A 17,532-nucleotide genomic window follows, 5' to 3' on the forward strand; every position below is an offset into this window, starting at 1 on the left:
AGTTCAATTCAAAAGCTAATACAATATGATCCATCTGTGTGTGTGTGTGGGGGGGAGCAACTTAATTTTCAAAAAGAACTACTACTACCCAGCCAATTCAACTTTTTCTTTCTTTTTGTGGTACTGAGGATCAAGCCCTTGATGTGCTTAGGCAAAGCACTCTCCCATGAGTTACATTCCCTAACTGGTACCAACTGATTCTAAACCAAAAGGAAAAAAGGGACAGAGTTAACCATGAAATGGAATACTATTTGAACAGCTCTGGATCTGGAAGATGTACCCACCGACTGCTTACTGTTCTCATCCTCCTCTTCTTCGTAACCATCCTCATCACCCCCTGGACGAGAGAAGTCATCTTCTCCATAGGCATCAGATACCAAGCCACCTTTCTCCTCTGAAAGAAGAGGAGAGGGAGGGAGGAGGGGATGTAAAAATGTTTCTGAAAATTAAATGGCCAAGATTATTTCTGAAGATAAAAAGGGAACCTAAGACTCAGGTGAGTGACTATAGGTTCGGATTAGATTTTGTACTTAGGAAGAACAGTTAAGAGCAGGTGGCAGTGCACACCTCTGAGCCCAGCACTTGGGAAGCAGAGGCAGAGGCAGGAGGATCTGTGAATTCTAGATCAGCCTGGTCTACAGACTGAGTTTCGGGATAGTCAGGACTAGAGAGAGATTCTGTCTTAAAAACAAAACAAACAAAAAAACCCCACAAGAACAGGCAGAACTTTCTGAGTTTGACAGAGTTTGGTTTCCAGTACCCACATCAGGCAGCTCACAAATGCCAGTTTCAGAAGAACTGATGCCTCCCTCTGCCTACCATGGGCAGAACTCACATGCATGGCCCATTTCATATGTATATATGTATATGAAAAGAAAATCAAACGTTAAATTCATGTTCTAGTAATTTTAGTACAGGCTGAGGAAGTAACAAAGTAGTGGGGTGCTTTCTAACATGTGGAAGGCCCTGGGTTTGAGTCCCAGCAGTTCCAAGGGGTGAGGGGCTATTACATGCTGTTGGTCTATTAGGCCAGTTAAAGCCTTCCCCTCTTTGAACCAGCCCAGTAGGTTGCTTACACTACTGTTTTGACATACCATACACACCTCTGTCTTGTGTCATATGCAACCTCAAAAACGCCTTCTATGCACAAGACTGTCTTCTTCATTGTTTTACCCCTACTTTGCAGATGAGAAGACCCAAAGCTCTGCTCTATCACTTAATCTGCTCCCTCTATTTATTCCTTCAAGAAACCTGTTCCCGGCTGGGCAGTGGTGGTGCACGACTTTAATCCCAGCACTTGGGAGGCAGAGGCAGGCGGATTTCTGAGTTCGAGGCCAGCCTGGTCTACAGAGTGAGTTCCAGGACAGCCAGGACTATACAGAGAAACTCCGTCTTGAAAAACAAAACAAACAAACAAACAAACAAACAAACAAAAAAGAGCGAGAGAGAAAGAAAAAAATCTGTTCCTATTGTGGTTTGCAGTCTGAGGCAACAGCATTACTGGTAGGCTTTGAAAACTCACAAAGCAACAGAATCACCCTAGAGCCTTAAAAGGCTTAAGGATGGTCCAGCATATTCTATGAAAAAATCAACAGAATTATGCACGTTGGAGAGATGTAGTTTTAAAAACTCTTGGACAGACTTAGATCCCATTCCTAAAACGTTACCAATTTAACGAAACATAAGTTTTATCATCCGTCAGGTACATTTCACTCCTCTCTTCCCCATCAAACGAGTCAGTAATGGACTAAGACACTGATGCGGCACCACTTGGTCCATCCTCTGGTCAGCATGATGCCTTGCACAGAGGATTGCAGAAAGAGAGATCATTCGTACTAGAGGTTCTAATGCTCTGTCTGACCTAGGATATTTATTCACTGCGCCTTGGGGTTCCAGGATCCGATACCTGGAGCACAATGAACATCTCTTCTCCACAAACCCCTCGAGAGCATTTTTAAACCGTAACAGATACAAATCCCCCTTTCCAGCTCAAGTCTCACCAGCCGCACCGCCTACAGCGTCGACTCCAGTTTCGCCATCAGACTCAGGGTCTGAATATTCCGCATAAATTGCAAGAGACGACAAAACATTCTTCTTCCCCGCCATCTTATTCCCACAGCACAGTGTGGCTCACGCCTATGACTCACAAGCCAATTTAGGTGTGAGAAAATCAACTTCTTCCGGATCCCAGGAGACTCCGCGCCGGAATGAAAGCCAATCAAAAGGGTCGTGTCTGGACATGGCTCCGCCCCTTATGAATGGCTCTTGGAAACGTCATCGACACGGGACGGAAGTAAGCTTTTGCGGCTTCCTCTACACCGACTTCTGGGCCGGTTTGGCTTCTGAGTTAGAATTAGGGAGTAGTGTTCTTTGAAAAGCTGCAGAGGCAGCCGAAAAGAGACTGGGGTCTGACATCTTGGGGAGCATTTGGCTGACGAAGAGCGAAAGCTGTTGACTTGGAGGCTCAGAGGAGGAAGGGGGTCGGCCTCCTGGAGGAAAGAATGGTCTCTATGGCTTTGCTTCTAGAACAAGGATCCTAGAAAAAGGATTCCAAGTTCTCCAGTCGGGTTTGAAAACGTTTGTGGGCTTTGTTGTGGTCCAGTTTCTAGTTCTGTTCTACTGACCTGGAAAGTTCGTTGTTTTTCTTTTCATTAAGGGGAGAAAATGTTAATTCCTCAGGAATGTATTGCATGAAGCAATTCAACCTTAACTTTTACTACTTGAGAATGATATTTTTAAGTGTAACATAGCAGATTATACACAGAAGAAACATTGACTCTATTTTAAAGTGGAGCAGAGGGTTTTTCGGGATAGCCTTTGGCCACCTTTGCGTTAACCTTTTGGCTGCTCCTTTTTGCAAAGATGAGCGCCGGTCCGTTCTCCACTCCCTCCGACCGGGAGCGGCGAGTCCGGAGCACCCTGAAGAAAGTCTTTGGGTTTGATTCTTTTAAAACACCTTTACAAGAGAGTGCGACCATGGCTGTAGTGAAAGGTAACATATCAAGCTACCTGTTTTGTAGACTGCTGGTTGTACCATAGTAGCTCTGTAGCACAACACCCTCCTTCTCACCCTTTATCCACTACTGGTTTGGAAATCTTTCATGACTAACGCTAGGGAGTATTTATTGGTGGTTGGTATCTGTTTGTTTGTTGATAGTCAATGTATCCCTGGCTGGCCTGGAATTCTCTATATTCATCACGTTGGCTTCAAATTTGAGCCGGCCCTTCTGCCTCTGGATTATTAAGTACTGGTGTTACAGGTGTGGGCTATCATAACCTGCTACAAATTTTGGACAGAACCACCCACACTTCTGTTTTGTTTTTGTTTTTGTTTTTGTTTTTGTTTTGTTTTGTTTTGTTTTGTTTTTTTTACATCGCCAAACCTACAGATTGTGTTCGAAGTCTTTTCCTAGACTCTCATTCTTGTTCCTGTGCAAGGGTAGCAGTAATGGTTAATCTTGTCAGTGACCTAAGTAAGCCTCTTACTTAAAGATTAAGTAGCTTGAGTTCCGGGTAGAAAAGGAGTGAAAAATAATACTGTGAGCTGGAGATAGGATAACTGAGGCTGTCCAGATGGGAGCAGCAGTGCCTCACCAATGACAGACTTATTAACAGAGTACTGAGTGATAAATAGCCTTGCATATCTACCCCGGTGTGCCCAGTACTCTGCTTCCCTGGATATTTAATCCAAACACTCATATCTCAGCACCTCAAGACTACTTAAGCCTTGTTTTGTTTTTTGAAACAGGTTCTCACCATGCAGCTTTGGCTGCTTAGCTGGCCCCAAACTAGCTATATAGACCAGGCTGGCCTCAAATTTCCAGAGATCTGTCTTCTTCTACCTATACCTCTTGAATGCCTTCTTAACTTTTGGTTTTTTGAAATGCAGTTTCTCTCTGTAGCCTTGGCTGTGCTGGAATTCACTTTATAAACCAGGCTGGCCTGGAACTCAAGAGATCCACCTGCCTCCACCTCCTGAGTGATGGGCTCAAAGGTGTGTGCCACCACACCCAATGAATGCTCTGTTTTAGACTTTTTGTTTCACTATTATTATTATTATTATTTTAGTATTGTCAAGGAGTTTGAGACAGGTGAAAGACTCCCAGACTCATTTAGATTGTAGTGAGCCAGATTTAGTAAAGCTGTTGCCAGGGCCACAGTCAAAATCAGAGACCTGCGGCCCAGAGGTAGGTGAAGGAAGGGCTTTTAAAGGCAAAATCCCCAAAAGCTGTTCAGCTCTGCCAAATTAGAAGTCAAGGTGACCTCTAAATAGTCCTTGAGTGTCTGTATAAGCAAGTTACAGAAGCCACAAACTGCATTTAGCCATAGCATAGCAAGCAGATGGTCACGGCTGCACATTTCTGAGCAGTGTCAAGGAGTCAAGGTTGCTGGGAACTTATCTTCCAGGACCATGAGTCAGAGACAGATAGATATCTAGCACAAAATGGAATTTCTTTAGCCGTCACAGGGTCACTGTTAGAAGCAGTTTTTCCGAATGTCTAGGTCTCTGAAGGTTCTTTACATAGAAAGAGTGGGGAAGGGAATACATGGAAACAAATGTTCTACCAAGACATTCCCGTGTACAAATGCTCTTCTCGATGCTTTTCCTACATTCTCATTTGATTTACAGTAACCAGGACCAGGCTTAGCAGTACAGGCCTGTAATCTCAGCATTTTGAAGGCAGAGTCAGGAGGATCAAGCGAATTCAAAGCCAGCTCAGTCAACAGAGCAGATTCCAAGCCAGCCAGTAGTGAAATCCCTTTAGGAGAAAAAAAAAAAAGCCAGGTGTGGTGGTACACGCGTTTGATCCCAGCACTCAGAAGGCTGACGCAGACAGATCTCGGAGTTTGAGGCCAGCCTGGTCTACACATTGAGTTCCAGGACAGCCAGTGCTACACAGAGAAACTCTGTCTCAAAAAACCAAAATAAATAGAACAGATTACTCCTTCAAAGGCATCAATGCGACAGGCAGGATCTATCGAAGTGTTCTCTGCTATCTTTGCAGGTGACAAGGATGTGTTTGTGTGCATGCCCACAGGGGCAGGGAAATCGCTGTGCTATCAGCTCCCTGCCCTGCTGGCCAGAGGGATCACCATTGTAATCTCTCCTCTCATTGCCTTGATTCAGGTGAGTCCTGTAGGAAGTGAACATGAAACCCCAAACAGATCATGAGGGACAGGAACATTTTGCTTGTTTGCTTAGGTCTCTCCCAGTTTTTAGATACGCATACTCTGCACGTGGGACACATTCCCTCCCTTCCTGCCCTTCCCTCCTGTTAGCCACTTTGTCCCCTGATAATTTTACTTTCAATTTATTTCATATACACTTTATTCATACACCATTACCTATAGATCCTTTTTTTTTTTTTTTTTTTTAAAGCCTAGGCTGCCTTTGAACTTCCATTCTGTGCCATCTTACTTCAGGAATGCTGGGACTGTGGGTGTGCAAAATTTCCAGCTATAAAATCCCAGGCCCAGCTTGAAGAGAAGGGGTTTTACAGCTGGAAATTTTACTGTCTTGGGCTAGAGAGTTGGCTCAGTATAAGAGCACTTGTTGTTCTTGCAAAGGATCCGGGTTCAATTCCTAGCACCCACATGGAGTCTCACTGCCTCAGACACGGAGCCTCAGTGTGGTACACAGACATAAATACAAGCAAGAAACACACACACACACACACACATGGAAAAGAAATTTCACTTCTCTGTTTGACCGTTGCCTCTTCTCATTTGCCTAGGTAACTATACTGAGTTTCTCTACTGCCTAAATGCAGATGTCTCCACTAGTGCATATCACTGTGGTGGGTCACAGTGAGCTACTGCAGATTTGTTGTTTCTCTTTTCTTTTTTAAGGAATTGTTTGTTTATTTTATGTAAGTGAATGCACTATAGCTGTCTTCAGACACACCAGAAGAGGGCATCAGATCCCATCACAGATGGTTGTGAGCCACCATGTGGTTGCTCATGAACTCAGGACCTCTGGAAGAGCAGCCAGTGCTCTTAACCACTGAGCCATCTCTCCAGCCCCATTTTTCTTTTTTTGAGACAGGTATTATCGTGCAGCCCTGGCTGACCTTTGAGTTCCATATGTAAGTTAGCCTTGAACTCACAGAGATTCTCCTGCCTAACCCGCCCCCCCCCCCCCCCGCCCCTTGCTGGGTTAAAGACACATGAGCTGCCACCTCTGGTTTGAGGTTCCTTCCTTCTGTTATTGTCCCAAGAAGTATTCAGCCATATCTAAGCATGCGTATATTCCCTCTCCTGTGTGTACTCACTACAGGAAAGAGGGGATGGGTGGGGCGGATGAGTTGATGTGGGCCGAGTGGTGCTGTGTTCCATTTTGGCACAGTACAGGGATGCACAACAGAAAGGAGGTGGCGAGAAACGGAAACTTACCAGTGTCTGCCCTGCAGCTGCTCTGACCTGAAACTTATCAGTGTCTGCCCTGCAGCTGCTCTGACCTGAAACTTATCAGTGTCTGCCCTGGAGCTGCTCTGCCTGTATTTAGTGTCTGCAGGTGAGCAGGTAGGATTGAGAAAGCACAGCCGTGTGGATCGGAGCCATCGACCGCACAGATAGATGGGGAGGAGCAGTCACACTTAGTGGGTACATCAAGGGTTTGTGCCAAGAGTGTGAGCACCTGTTCCACTCCCTTTTCATTGTTTCTTTTTCTTTTTCCCAAGACAGGATCTTTCTATGTAGCTTTGGCTATCCTGGAAGTCTCTTTGTAGCCCAGGCTAGCCTCAAACCCAAAAAATTCATCTGCCTCTGCTTCCTGAATTTAAAGATGCGTGCTACCTACCGCACCCATCCTCATTCGGTTGTTTTTTTATATTTTGAAGCAAGGTCCCATATAGCTGCGGCTGGCCTCAGACTTAACGAGTAGGTGGGCCTGGCCTCAGACGGATTAGAAGCCTATACCACCGTCTTCCATCTCAAAGTCTCATTTCATTCTCATCATAGTCCTGTCAGGTAGTTGCTGTGGAGGGCAGCGGGCTGAGTGTGGTGAATGAGAAGGAACGGAGTCTCCGAGAGCTAAGTGAGCCACCGTAGATCCAGGTCCTCTGACCCCAGAGGCTGTCCTCACATCCGTTTTACCATCCTTTCTAATGGGCAAAGAGAGGACATTGGAGGGCAGATGGAGGCGGTTCCATGGTCCACGGCTGAGATGCTACGCTGATTGCCTGGTCCTGAGGCCTAATGATGCTCCACTCTGTATTCTTCTTTACTCTCAGGACCAGGTAGACCACTTGCTGGCCTTGAAGGTACAAGTTAGTTCTCTGAACTCAAAGCTCTCGGCACAGGAGAAGAAGGAGCTGCTGTCTGACCTGGAGCGAGAAAAACCTCGGACCAAACTTTTGTACATTACCCCGGAGATGGCAGCTTCAGCCTCCTTCCAGCCCACCCTGAATTCCCTCATGTCCCGAAACCTGCTCTCCTACTTGGTGGTGGATGAAGCTCATTGCGTTTCCCAGTGGGGGCACGACTTCCGCCCTGACTATTTGCGTCTGGGTGCCCTACGTTCCCGCCTGGCACATGCCCCATGTGTGGCTCTGACGGCTACAGCCACCCCACAGGTTCAAGAGGATGTGTTTGCTGCCCTGCACTTGAAGCAGCCAGTGGCCTCTTTCAAGACTCCCTGTTTCCGGGCCAACCTCTTCTATGATGTGCAGTTCAAGGAACTGATTCCTGACGTCTATGGCAATCTGACAGACTTCTGCCGGAAGGCTCTCGGACAGAAGGCTGATAATGGGGTGAGGTTCTGGGGTGCAGAGGCCAAGTGCTGTCTGTAGCCCAGACACAGCCACTGTTTTTTAGTTATTTTAGCTGGGATTCTCTGGTCCCAGATCCTACTGTGAGAGGCAGGTGAACAGTCCTTGCATGTCTGGTAGGCCTACACAGGGTTTTCAGAGAGGAGACGGAAGTTAGAAAGGCTGGATTTTGGATTTTCAATTTGGTCTCCCCCCACCTTTTTTTGGGTACTAGGTCTCACTATGTAGCCTTGGGTGTTAGGGAACCCACTACTTTAGATCAGGTTGGCTTTGAACTCAGAGATCTGCCTCGTCCCTATCGCTTGGATTAAAGGCATACACCACGCTGTCAGGATTGGGCTTGCTTTTGTCTTTTTAAAGTGATGAGCCCTGTTGGCTGTCCAGTCTCAGAGAAGATGGGGATATTGGTGAGAGAGAGCGTAGAGCTGTGCTCCAGTGAGGGAGCTGACTGTACCATCCTCCCTTGACTGACACCCTCCCACCTCTCCCTGCTCAGTCGTCATCTGGCTGTGGCATTGTCTACTGCAGGACCAGAGAAGCTTGTGAACAACTGGCCATTGAGCTCAGCAGCAGGGGTGTGAACGCCAAGGCTTACCACGCAGGTAAGAGGTCCAGACCTCTCCATCCTCTTCACTGTCACATGCTCCTTAGCACACCACTGCTCCTTATGGATCCTGAATATCAGGTGAGCTGTCACCTAGCTCTAGGTACTCATATAGAGCTAAAGTGATTTACTTAGTCTCACTAAAAACTAGAAACGTGGGACTCCAAATTCTTTCTCCTGTCCTGTGCCTACCCAGCAGCAGACAAAGAGCTTTTGTTTTTATGTGTTTGAATGTTCTGCCTTCATGCTTGTCTGTATACTACTTACATGCTCAGTACCCACAGAGACCAGAGGAGGGCGTTGGATCCCTTGGTATTGGAGTTACAGATAGTTGAGAACTGTAATGTGGGTGCTGGGAATCAAACCCTGGTCCTCTGGAAGAGCCACCGTACCCTTAACTATTCAACCCTCTCTCTAGCCATAGGTGATGGTTTTTTGTGGGCCCAGGTATTATTATAAAAATAAATAAATAAATAAATAAATAAATAAATCTAGACTACAGACTTTTGAGATCTATGGACATAAGTTCTTAGGTCTCATTTTTATTAAATGTTCTTTTCCAGTCATGGGCTAAGGTTTTTTTAAAATGAGGTCTAATTATGTATCTCTGGCTGTGCTAGAACTCACTATGTAGACCAGGCTGGCTTTGAACTCACAGAGACCCTCTTGTCTATGCTTCCAAGTACTGAGATTAAACGTGTCCCACCATGCCTGTCTGGCTAAGTTCTTCCTCAGTTAAGGTTCTGTGAGGTTAAGTGCCTGTTCCAAGATCATATAGATAAGAAGTGATGGATCCAGGTTATAGGTTAAATGCCCAGGACAGTGTCACACCCAGAATAACTCCCCACTACCCCAACGATAAACCCATGGGAAATATGAGTTTTCCTTGACTGCCTTCCCCTCCTTTCCAGGCCTGAAGGCTTCTGATAGAACACAGGTACAGAGTGATTGGATGGAGGAGAAGGTCCCTGTAATTGTTGCAACGATCAGTTTTGGGATGGGAGTGGACAAAGCTAATGTCCGGTAAGCTCTGGTTCTTGCCTTTTTTCCCAGTTAGGGCTTGGCTTAGGGTGGATTGCCTAGTCCTGTGTACAAAGTCCCAAGTCTATGTGCATGCCTAGTGCTACTGAGGAGGGAAGCCTCCTGGGGAAATTCCTCATATACAGCCTGAGTGCTTACAGTTTCTGAGTTGTGGTTCTCCACCCCAGGGAACCTGGCAGCATGCTATCAGGTTGTCCATTATCAGAGTCTGGTTGACTCCATCCTTCAGGTAGAACTGCCAGGGGGCTGGAGTACGTAATTGTTCCCACCTTCCCCCTATGGAGAGTCAAAGGTGAAGGTCTCAGTACTCAACACCCCTTGTTACTGTGTACTGACTGTCCCTAAGGCTGGGGCTCACTCTAGCTACTCTGGGGGAGGGTTTTTGTTTCCAGCCATGGTCTGACTTTGGGAAAGCTTTTAGATGACTACCTGAGACCCTCTGTCCTAGTGGTGTCCACAACGCCTCATATGGTGGCGTCCACAACGCCTCATGTGGTTTCAGAGCACTTCTCCATCCGTCCATTAACCTCACTGTGTCACTGATGGGAATTAGTCATGGTACTAACTGAACGTGGACATTTGAAAAAGCACAGGTTATGGAATCAAGAATTGAGCCCCATTCTGCTAGGGCTTGCTAGGAGCAAACTTGGAAGTCAGACACCGTTAGGCTCAGATCCTAGCTCTGTTCTTCCTTCCCTGGGTGTTCTTATACAGACTTACCTCTCCCATCTCCTTTACCATCTGTAGAGTCATGTGATGCTAACAAGGGAAACAGGTGTAGTGACTGGTGCATAGTAGGTACTTAATAAACAACCAGTCCTTCTTCAAGGATAAAATAGGATCATACAACTCGGAAGTAACAATTTTTACCTCTTTTAGACTTTATTTTTTTATCTTGTGGTGTGTGTATGTGCATGTGAGTGAGAGTGCACTACCCATCCAGGCTAAAAATGTTGGATCTGGAGTTATAGGTGGTTGTGAGCCACTCCACATGGGTACCAATAATTAAACCCTGGGACCTCTATAAGAGAAGTACAGCTCTTAACAGCTGAGCTATCTCTCTGGCCTCTGGTCCTTATTTATTGAGACAGTGTATCACTGGACCACCTCATGTAGATGAGGCCGGCTTCAACTTTCAGTTCACCTCCTGAATGCTGTAGTTAAAGGTGTTACACCAACACATCCAGCCTGTTCTTAAATCTAGTATTTGTCCTGGCCTCTGGCTTTAAGGGTTTTGTTGGTTTTCCATTTTTATTTTTTGTGTATGGGTGTTTTGCCTGCATGTGTGTCTGTGGACCACTGGTGTGCCTGGTACCTGCAGAGACCAAAAGATACTGGATTCCCTGTATCTGGAGTTAGAGAAGGCTGTGAGCTGCCATGTGGGTGCTGGGACTCAAACCCTGTACTTTGGAAGAGAAGCCAGTGCTCTTAAGCATTGAGCGGTCCCTTCAGTCCTGGCTGTGAGCTTTTTAACTTACCGTATTTACTAGAATTTCTCCCATACCTCGTGCTGTGGCCTCTGAGTTGGGCTGCTTTATGACAGAGAGACCTGTGATGGGCACAGATGTCGCACCTGGCTGCCTCTGACTTACTCCAGAATCTGTCTCTTGTGTGTTAGTTCCCCTGTACCTGGCCACTATGGAGTAAACTCTTCCGACAGGATCACTGCTCCCAAAACACTTCACTCCTCCATCATTATCATGTCCTTTTGCATCCTACAGGTTTGTTGCTCATTGGAATATTGCCAAGTCCATGGCTGGCTACTACCAGGAGTCTGGCCGTGCTGGCAGGGATGGGAAACCATCTTGGTGCCGCCTGTATTACTCTAGGAATGACCGGGACCAAGTCAGCTTCCTTATCAGGAAGGAACTAGCCAAACTCCAGGTAAGCCCTGGGCAGTAGAAGCCTGAAGAAGATGGTGAGTGTGCGAACTCACCATCCATGCCATACAGCTCAGTGCCGAGGCCAGAGAAAGCTTGTGTAAACTAGAGGGGAAGCCCGGCCTGGAAAGCATTCCCTCGGGAGATGGTGTGAAGGGCAAGCAGGCTGCTGGTGACAAGCTGTTAGTCGTTTGTCAGCATGCACCTTAGCTGAGTACGATCGTGTATGTGTGCTGTTAAATGTAGGCAAAATCGTTCTTGCCTTGATTTAGTGGGCTTTGTTGCATAAGTGTTTTCCCATGTTCTCCGGTTTTTCTTCAGCCATTTAATTTTTTTACTGGTTATACAATTATTCATAGGAAGCCCAAAGCGACCCAAACCAGAAAGGACTACGATGTGAGGTAGGCACATTACAAGTCACCAGGAGAGGAGAGACGAATAGTCAGTGCTGAGGAAAAGATAAAATTAGGTTCCTATATGATATGGGTATGAATTTCAGGATCAGCACTTCAAAAAAACTAAAATTAAGGGTAAAATAGTTTATGTTCTTGGGAGAGAAAGATCACCTCGATTTGTCTATTTGGTTTTTCTTTTCTTTTCTTTTTTTTTTTAATTCTTTTTTATTTGGTTTTTCAAGACAAGGTTTCTTTGTGTACCCCTGGCTGCCCTGGAACTCACTTTTTAGAGCAGGCTGGCTTAAAACCCAGAGATTCATCTGCTGCTGCCCCCAAATGCTGGAATTAAAGGGGTGCGCTAACATGCCTGGTGACTTCTTTAGCACACATTGTTTGGTGTGGTGGGACTACCACTGAATGTGTGTGGACATCAGGACAGCTGCACAAATCAGCTCTCTCGTTCCACCAAGTAGGTCCTGGGCGTTGGTCCCAGGTTGTCAGCTTTGAAGGCAATCGAGTCACATTTGCCTACTAAGGCATCTTGTCAGCACATATTTCAAGATTTTAAAGTAAAAACCACCTGCAATCCTGAGCTCAGGAGCAGAGGTGGGAGATTGAGGGGTCAAGACCAACCAAGTAGTGAGTGCCTGGTCAACCTAGACCTCAGAGTAAGACCTTGTCTCAGAAAACTAAAGGGACCAGGCATGGTTCAGTGGTAGAGTTCATACTGCACACAGGTAAGGCCACCACCACAGCAGACAAACAAGCAAGTAAAAAAACAAAACAAAAAAACAGAAACCAAGACTGGTCTTGTGTGTACTCATCTCAAGGAGGAGTGAAGTATAAATCACGATAGCAGCTTTGAAGAGAAGGAGAGCGGTAAGATGAAGGACATGTATACAGGGAGGCTGAGCTGAGGGGTTCTGGGGCTCCCTGGTTAGCCAGTGTAGCCAAAGCCATAGAGAGTGATAGAGGAACACACCAGCATTGACCTCTGTGGTGCTCTTGTTGACTGAGTGTGAGCTTAGTACATGTATATGTGTATGAAAATGTCACAAAGTTGTCACTGTTTATAATAAATATATGCTAATTTAAAAAAGAAAAGCAGAAGGAGGCTGGAGAGTTGGCCTGGTGGCCGAGAGTGCCTGCTGCTCTTGCAGAAGACTTGACGTCGTATCTCAGCACTCATGTCAGGCAGCTCACAACCATCTAGAACTTCACCTCCACAGGATCCAACCTCTTCTGGCCTCTTTAGGCATATTGCTGGCACGCGCGCGCGCACGCACGCAAATAATAGTTCAAATTGAACACTTATTTCCGATTCCTACCCAAGTGAGAGTAAAGGGCTGACATAGGAGAATTGCTGTAACTTTTAGGCCAGCCTGTCATACATAGTGAATTCAAGGCCAGCCCAGAAGGTTGAATCATACTAAATCTCAAAAAAACAAAATAAACCAAGAGAAAAAGAAAAAGCAAATGTCTGCTCAGAAAATCCCAATTTGCAAGTCTTCATCAAAAAACAAAGTGTGGGGCGGGGGAGGCTGGAGAGATAGCTCAGCAGTGACTGCTCTTCTAGAGGTTCTGAGTTCAATTCCCAGCAACCACATGGTGGCTCACAACCATCTGTAATGGGATCTGATGCCTTCTTCTGGTGTGTCTGAAGACAGCTCCAGTGTACTCATATAAAATAAATAAATCTTAAACAAACAAACAAACAAACAACAGAACAAACAGCAACAACAAAACAAAGCCTAGGGTGAGGTGCTTCAGAGATGCTTAGTGACTTCATTCCCAAGGTATCGAGCGCCCTCTTCTGGTCTTTTTGAGCACTGCATGACCGTAGTACACAAATGCTGGCAAAATATCCAAAAACAAAAAACAAACAAACAAAAAAACCAAAAAAGCTGAGGGGTAGGTGGGGGCACACCCTCATAGAAGCAGGGGGGGGATGGGATAAGGAGTTCCTGGGTGGTGGGGGGAATGGGGTAAGGGGATAAAATTTGAAATATAAATATAATATCCAATTAAAAAAAAGGAAAAAGCAACGCTCATAAACAAGTGGATCATTAAAAAGTACACATACAAACACACACAAACACACACATACAAAACACACAACCACACATACAAACACACACAAAAACACACACACATACAAAACACACCACTCACACAACCACACATATACACATACAAACACACACAAAAACACACAAACACACATATACACAAAAACACACATAAAACACACAAACACACACACAATCACACATATACACAAAAACACACACACAAACACACACACAAAACACACCACACACACAATCACACATATACACAAAACCACACAAACAAACGGGGCTGCAGAAATGGCTCAGTAGTTAAGGGCACTTGCTGCTCTTGCAGAAGACCCAGGCTCAGTACCCAGCACCCACATGGCCGCTCACAACCGTCTATAACTCCACTTCCAGGGGATGTGATACCCTTTCCTGGCTTCTACAGGCACCAGGGATGCACGTGGTACACAGATGTATACAAAGTAAAACCAGAAACAACAGTCGGTACTGGGGAGATGGCTCTAAGAGTGAAGTGTTTGCCGTGTAGACTTGAGGAGAAGCCAGAACGGTAAATGGACACCGACCTGGAGCAAAGTCCTAGAAGCTACTTGGTTGAGGGGCAGGGACTGGAAGCTCAAGAATGTTTTCCAAAATCATATTGACCTGACATCTTGAGGTCTTGTTGAAATGAGTTACTGGTTATGTCACAATGAGATCTAAAGAGGTCAGGGCAGGAGAAGCATCTGTTGTTTAGAGGAAAAGGAACTGAGACTGTGGCAAGTGTAAGACTGTAGCTATGTGGTTCAACGTGGAACTATGTTGACATAGCCATACTGAGGAAAAGACGGTTATCACAAGACCTTGCAGTTTGGGGCCAGAGGGACAACTCTGTGGTAGAACTCTTACCTAATATGCATGGACAAGGGCCAAGTTTAACCCCTAGCACTGCACATGAATACATAACCCATATTGCTGGGTCCTCGTGTGTGCTTGGCAAGCCCGTGTCACTATACTTGATCCCTAGCTAACATTCTTAAAAAGAAAAAAAAAATCAGCAAGCTGAGAGGTGGTGGTGCACACCTTTAATGCCAGCACTCAGCAAGCAGAGGCAGGTGGATCGCTATGAGTCCGAGACAGCCTGGTCTACAGAGTGAGTTCCAGGACAGCCAGCGCTACACAGAGAAACCCTGTCTTGAAAAACAAAATAAAACAAAACAAAACAAAACGAAAAGAATAGCATCGGCAACCCCGGGGCTATGGAGCTGGCTCAGTCGTTAGGAGAGCCAGCTCTTACAGAGTCCTACCACCACCTGGCAGCCCACAGCTGTCTGTAACTGATGGCCTCTTCTGGCCTCCATGGGCACATAAGTGCACCAACATACATGCAGAGAAAACACGTATACAAATAGTTTAAAGAATTAAAGGAAACTCTACTGTGTTTGCCTGTGTGAGTGTGTATTTGGTCTTTTGCTGGCCCGGAGAGGGCATTGATCAGATCCCTTGGGATTAGAGTTACAGATGGTTGTGTGACATGTGGCTGATGGGAACTGGACTTTGGGTCTTCTACAAGAGCAGCAAGTGCTCTTAACACTGAGCCATCTCTCTGGCCCCTAATACTTTTTTGAAGACAAGCATCCGATTGAGTTTCACTATTACTTCTTTATATGTGCAGTCACGGTCTTTATTTTCATACTCCTAGTAATTTTTTTATTGTCCTCTATGCTGACAAAGTGTGCATTTTTGTGTGTCAGGGGATGAATGACCTAAAAACAAAAAGTCAACATTGTCTCAGATGCCTGTAGATCAAGATGGCCTGGAACTCAGAGATCCCCCTGCCTCCACCTCCTGAGTGCTGGAATTAAAGGCGTGCACCACCACTGCCTGGCTTATTTTCTGTATTTAAAACTTTTTTTTTTAATTTTTATTTGATATTTATGAGTGTTTACTTGCATGTATATATATGCACCACATGTGTCCCTGGTGCCCATGGAGGTCAGGAGAGGGGTGGGTCTCCTAGAACTAGGCTTTTAGATGGTGTGAGTCACCGTGTGGGTGCTGGAGATTAACTACTGAACCATCTCTCCAGCATCTCGAGAATTTTTTTCCTTACATTTATTATTGCGTGTGTGCACAAATGTGCACATGCCCACTAGGCACATGTGGGGGGCAGAGGACAACTGTGGGAGTCAGTTCTCTCCTTCCACCATGTGGGGCCTGGGGTTTGAACTCGGGCTTAGTAGTAGCAAGTACCTTTTCCTAGTAAGCTACTCTCTGACTCTAAATTGCTAATTTTTTAAAGGAACTTTGGAAAATATAGAAGAGGCCAAAAATGCATAATCTTATCTGATAGGGGCTAACAGTTTAGTCTATGTTCTGACATGTACATGTTCATATATATAGTTGTAAGGACCCAAAGCCTGTGCATGTATTTACTGTTTAGAACTTGGATATGATCATAGTTTCCCAAATGTCAGTCCAGGGCCTTTTGCGTGAGAATCGCCCAAGGATCCTTTTGGAAATGTCAGCTCTTGCAGCCTCCCATTGAGAAAGTTCAACTGGTAGTTAGAGATGCTGACACAGTGTCAGGCCTAGGCCCGCTTGGGAACCGGCTTCAATGGTGTCCCGTCAGGTCTCTTCTCCATTACTGACTGTGACTGCACTTTCTATGACTCTGGAGGACTAAGTGGTCCTTTTCTCTCTCCAGGAAAAGAGGGGGAACAAACCATCTGATAAGGCCACCCTGCTGGCCTTTGATGCCCTGGTGACCTTCTGTGAAGAAGTGGGGTAAGTGGGGCCAGGGATGTGACATAGCCACTCACTGGTGGGGCATCTGTCAGGCAGGAGCAGGGCCCTGTGGTTCATCCCGCATTGTCTCCCTGCTCCTCAAAGGCAAGAAAGGTCAGACCTTCTGTTGTATGTGGAAGAGTGTCAGATCATGTCCTCTCCCAACAACCCTCACTTGATCAGCTAGCACAAGCTAGCCCTTGGGCCACCAAGGGACCCCTGCTTGCAAAGCAATTTTAAGCAATGTAGAAGTCAGGGCCCTTTTTTCTCTTCTTTTCTTTTCTGGAGTCCCCTGAAGCTCTGGCTCTCACATGTGAGGATTCAGTCCACTCTGGGACAGTCATCCGCTTGTCCCCTGAAGCTCTGGCTCTCACATGTGAGGATTCAGTCCACTCTGGGACAGTCATCCGCTTGTCTGCATACTTCATGGCTGCCTGGATCCGTGAGCACTTCCCTCCAGAGGGATGGGATCAGCTCTCAACCATTGAGCTGGCACTCTGACCACTTGAGTCAGGCTATGCTGCTTTGTTTGCTTTTGAGATGGAGTCTCCTGTAACCTAGGCTGGCCTCCAACTTACCACATATCCGAGGCTGGCCTTTGACTTGAGGTTATCCTGGCTGTCTCCAGCTCCCGAGCGTTAGGATCACAGGCATGTGTCACCACACCTGCTGAGCTGTTCTCACTCTTACAGAGCCCAGGCAGAAGCTTGGGGCCCACTCATCTCTGGTGGTAGTGTTAGGGGGGCACTGCTTTGGGTAAATTAGCCTTTTTAACAGTACACCAGCCTGTTTATGTGGAGCCTACTTATGTATTTGTCTACATCTGTGGCAGTGGGGTACGAGCTTTGGGCCAGCCATGGAGAGAGACTGTTAGCTGTTCAGTGATAGGCTGGGCATGGAGTCATCAGAACCCTGTGTGAGGATGCCCGAGAGGAGTCAGTGTATATGGAAAAATACATCCCTCCTTCTATGTGGAAAAATCCTGAGAGCTGACGAGGCCTT

General features: G+C 46.1%; 2 protein-coding genes across 4 annotated transcripts in view; one reads left to right on the plus strand and one right to left on the minus strand.

Annotated features, from left to right (window-relative positions):
• Sap30bp (SAP30 binding protein) overlaps nucleotides 1-2,251 on the minus strand; it is a 33,323-nt gene extending 31,072 nt beyond the window's left edge. The window contains exons 1-2 of one of the 2 annotated variants that reach the window (XM_034504468.2): nucleotides 2,001-2,251; nucleotides 285-394 (exon numbers count right to left, since the gene is read on the minus strand). In XM_034504468.2, coding sequence (XP_034360359.1) covers nucleotides 285-394; nucleotides 2,001-2,106 — 216 coding nt within the window. In that variant the 5' untranslated portion in view covers nucleotides 2,107-2,251. The remainder of the gene's footprint in view (nucleotides 1-284; nucleotides 395-2,000) is intronic. The other variant, XM_076935465.1, reaches the window with a different exon arrangement.
• Nucleotides 2,252-2,308: 57 nt separating this feature from the next.
• Nucleotides 2,309-17,532, plus strand: part of Recql5 (RecQ like helicase 5) — a 38,027-nt gene continuing 22,803 nt past the window's right edge. The window contains exons 1-7 of one of the 2 annotated variants that reach the window (XM_034504458.2): nucleotides 2,309-2,992; nucleotides 5,007-5,128; nucleotides 7,233-7,751; nucleotides 8,266-8,371; nucleotides 9,285-9,396; nucleotides 11,136-11,298; nucleotides 16,451-16,530. In XM_034504458.2, the coding sequence (XP_034360349.1) occupies nucleotides 2,863-2,992; nucleotides 5,007-5,128; nucleotides 7,233-7,751; nucleotides 8,266-8,371; nucleotides 9,285-9,396; nucleotides 11,136-11,298; nucleotides 16,451-16,530 (1,232 nt within the window). In that variant the 5' untranslated portion in view covers nucleotides 2,309-2,862. The remainder of the gene's footprint in view (nucleotides 2,993-5,006; nucleotides 5,129-7,232; nucleotides 7,752-8,265; nucleotides 8,372-9,284; nucleotides 9,397-11,135; nucleotides 11,299-16,450; nucleotides 16,531-17,532) is intronic. The other variant, XM_034504457.2, reaches the window with a different exon arrangement.

Source organism: Arvicanthis niloticus, chromosome 6 (genome assembly GCF_011762505.2).
Source record: "Arvicanthis niloticus isolate mArvNil1 chromosome 6, mArvNil1.pat.X, whole genome shotgun sequence".
Taxonomy (NCBI): domain Eukaryota; kingdom Metazoa; phylum Chordata; class Mammalia; order Rodentia; family Muridae; genus Arvicanthis; species Arvicanthis niloticus.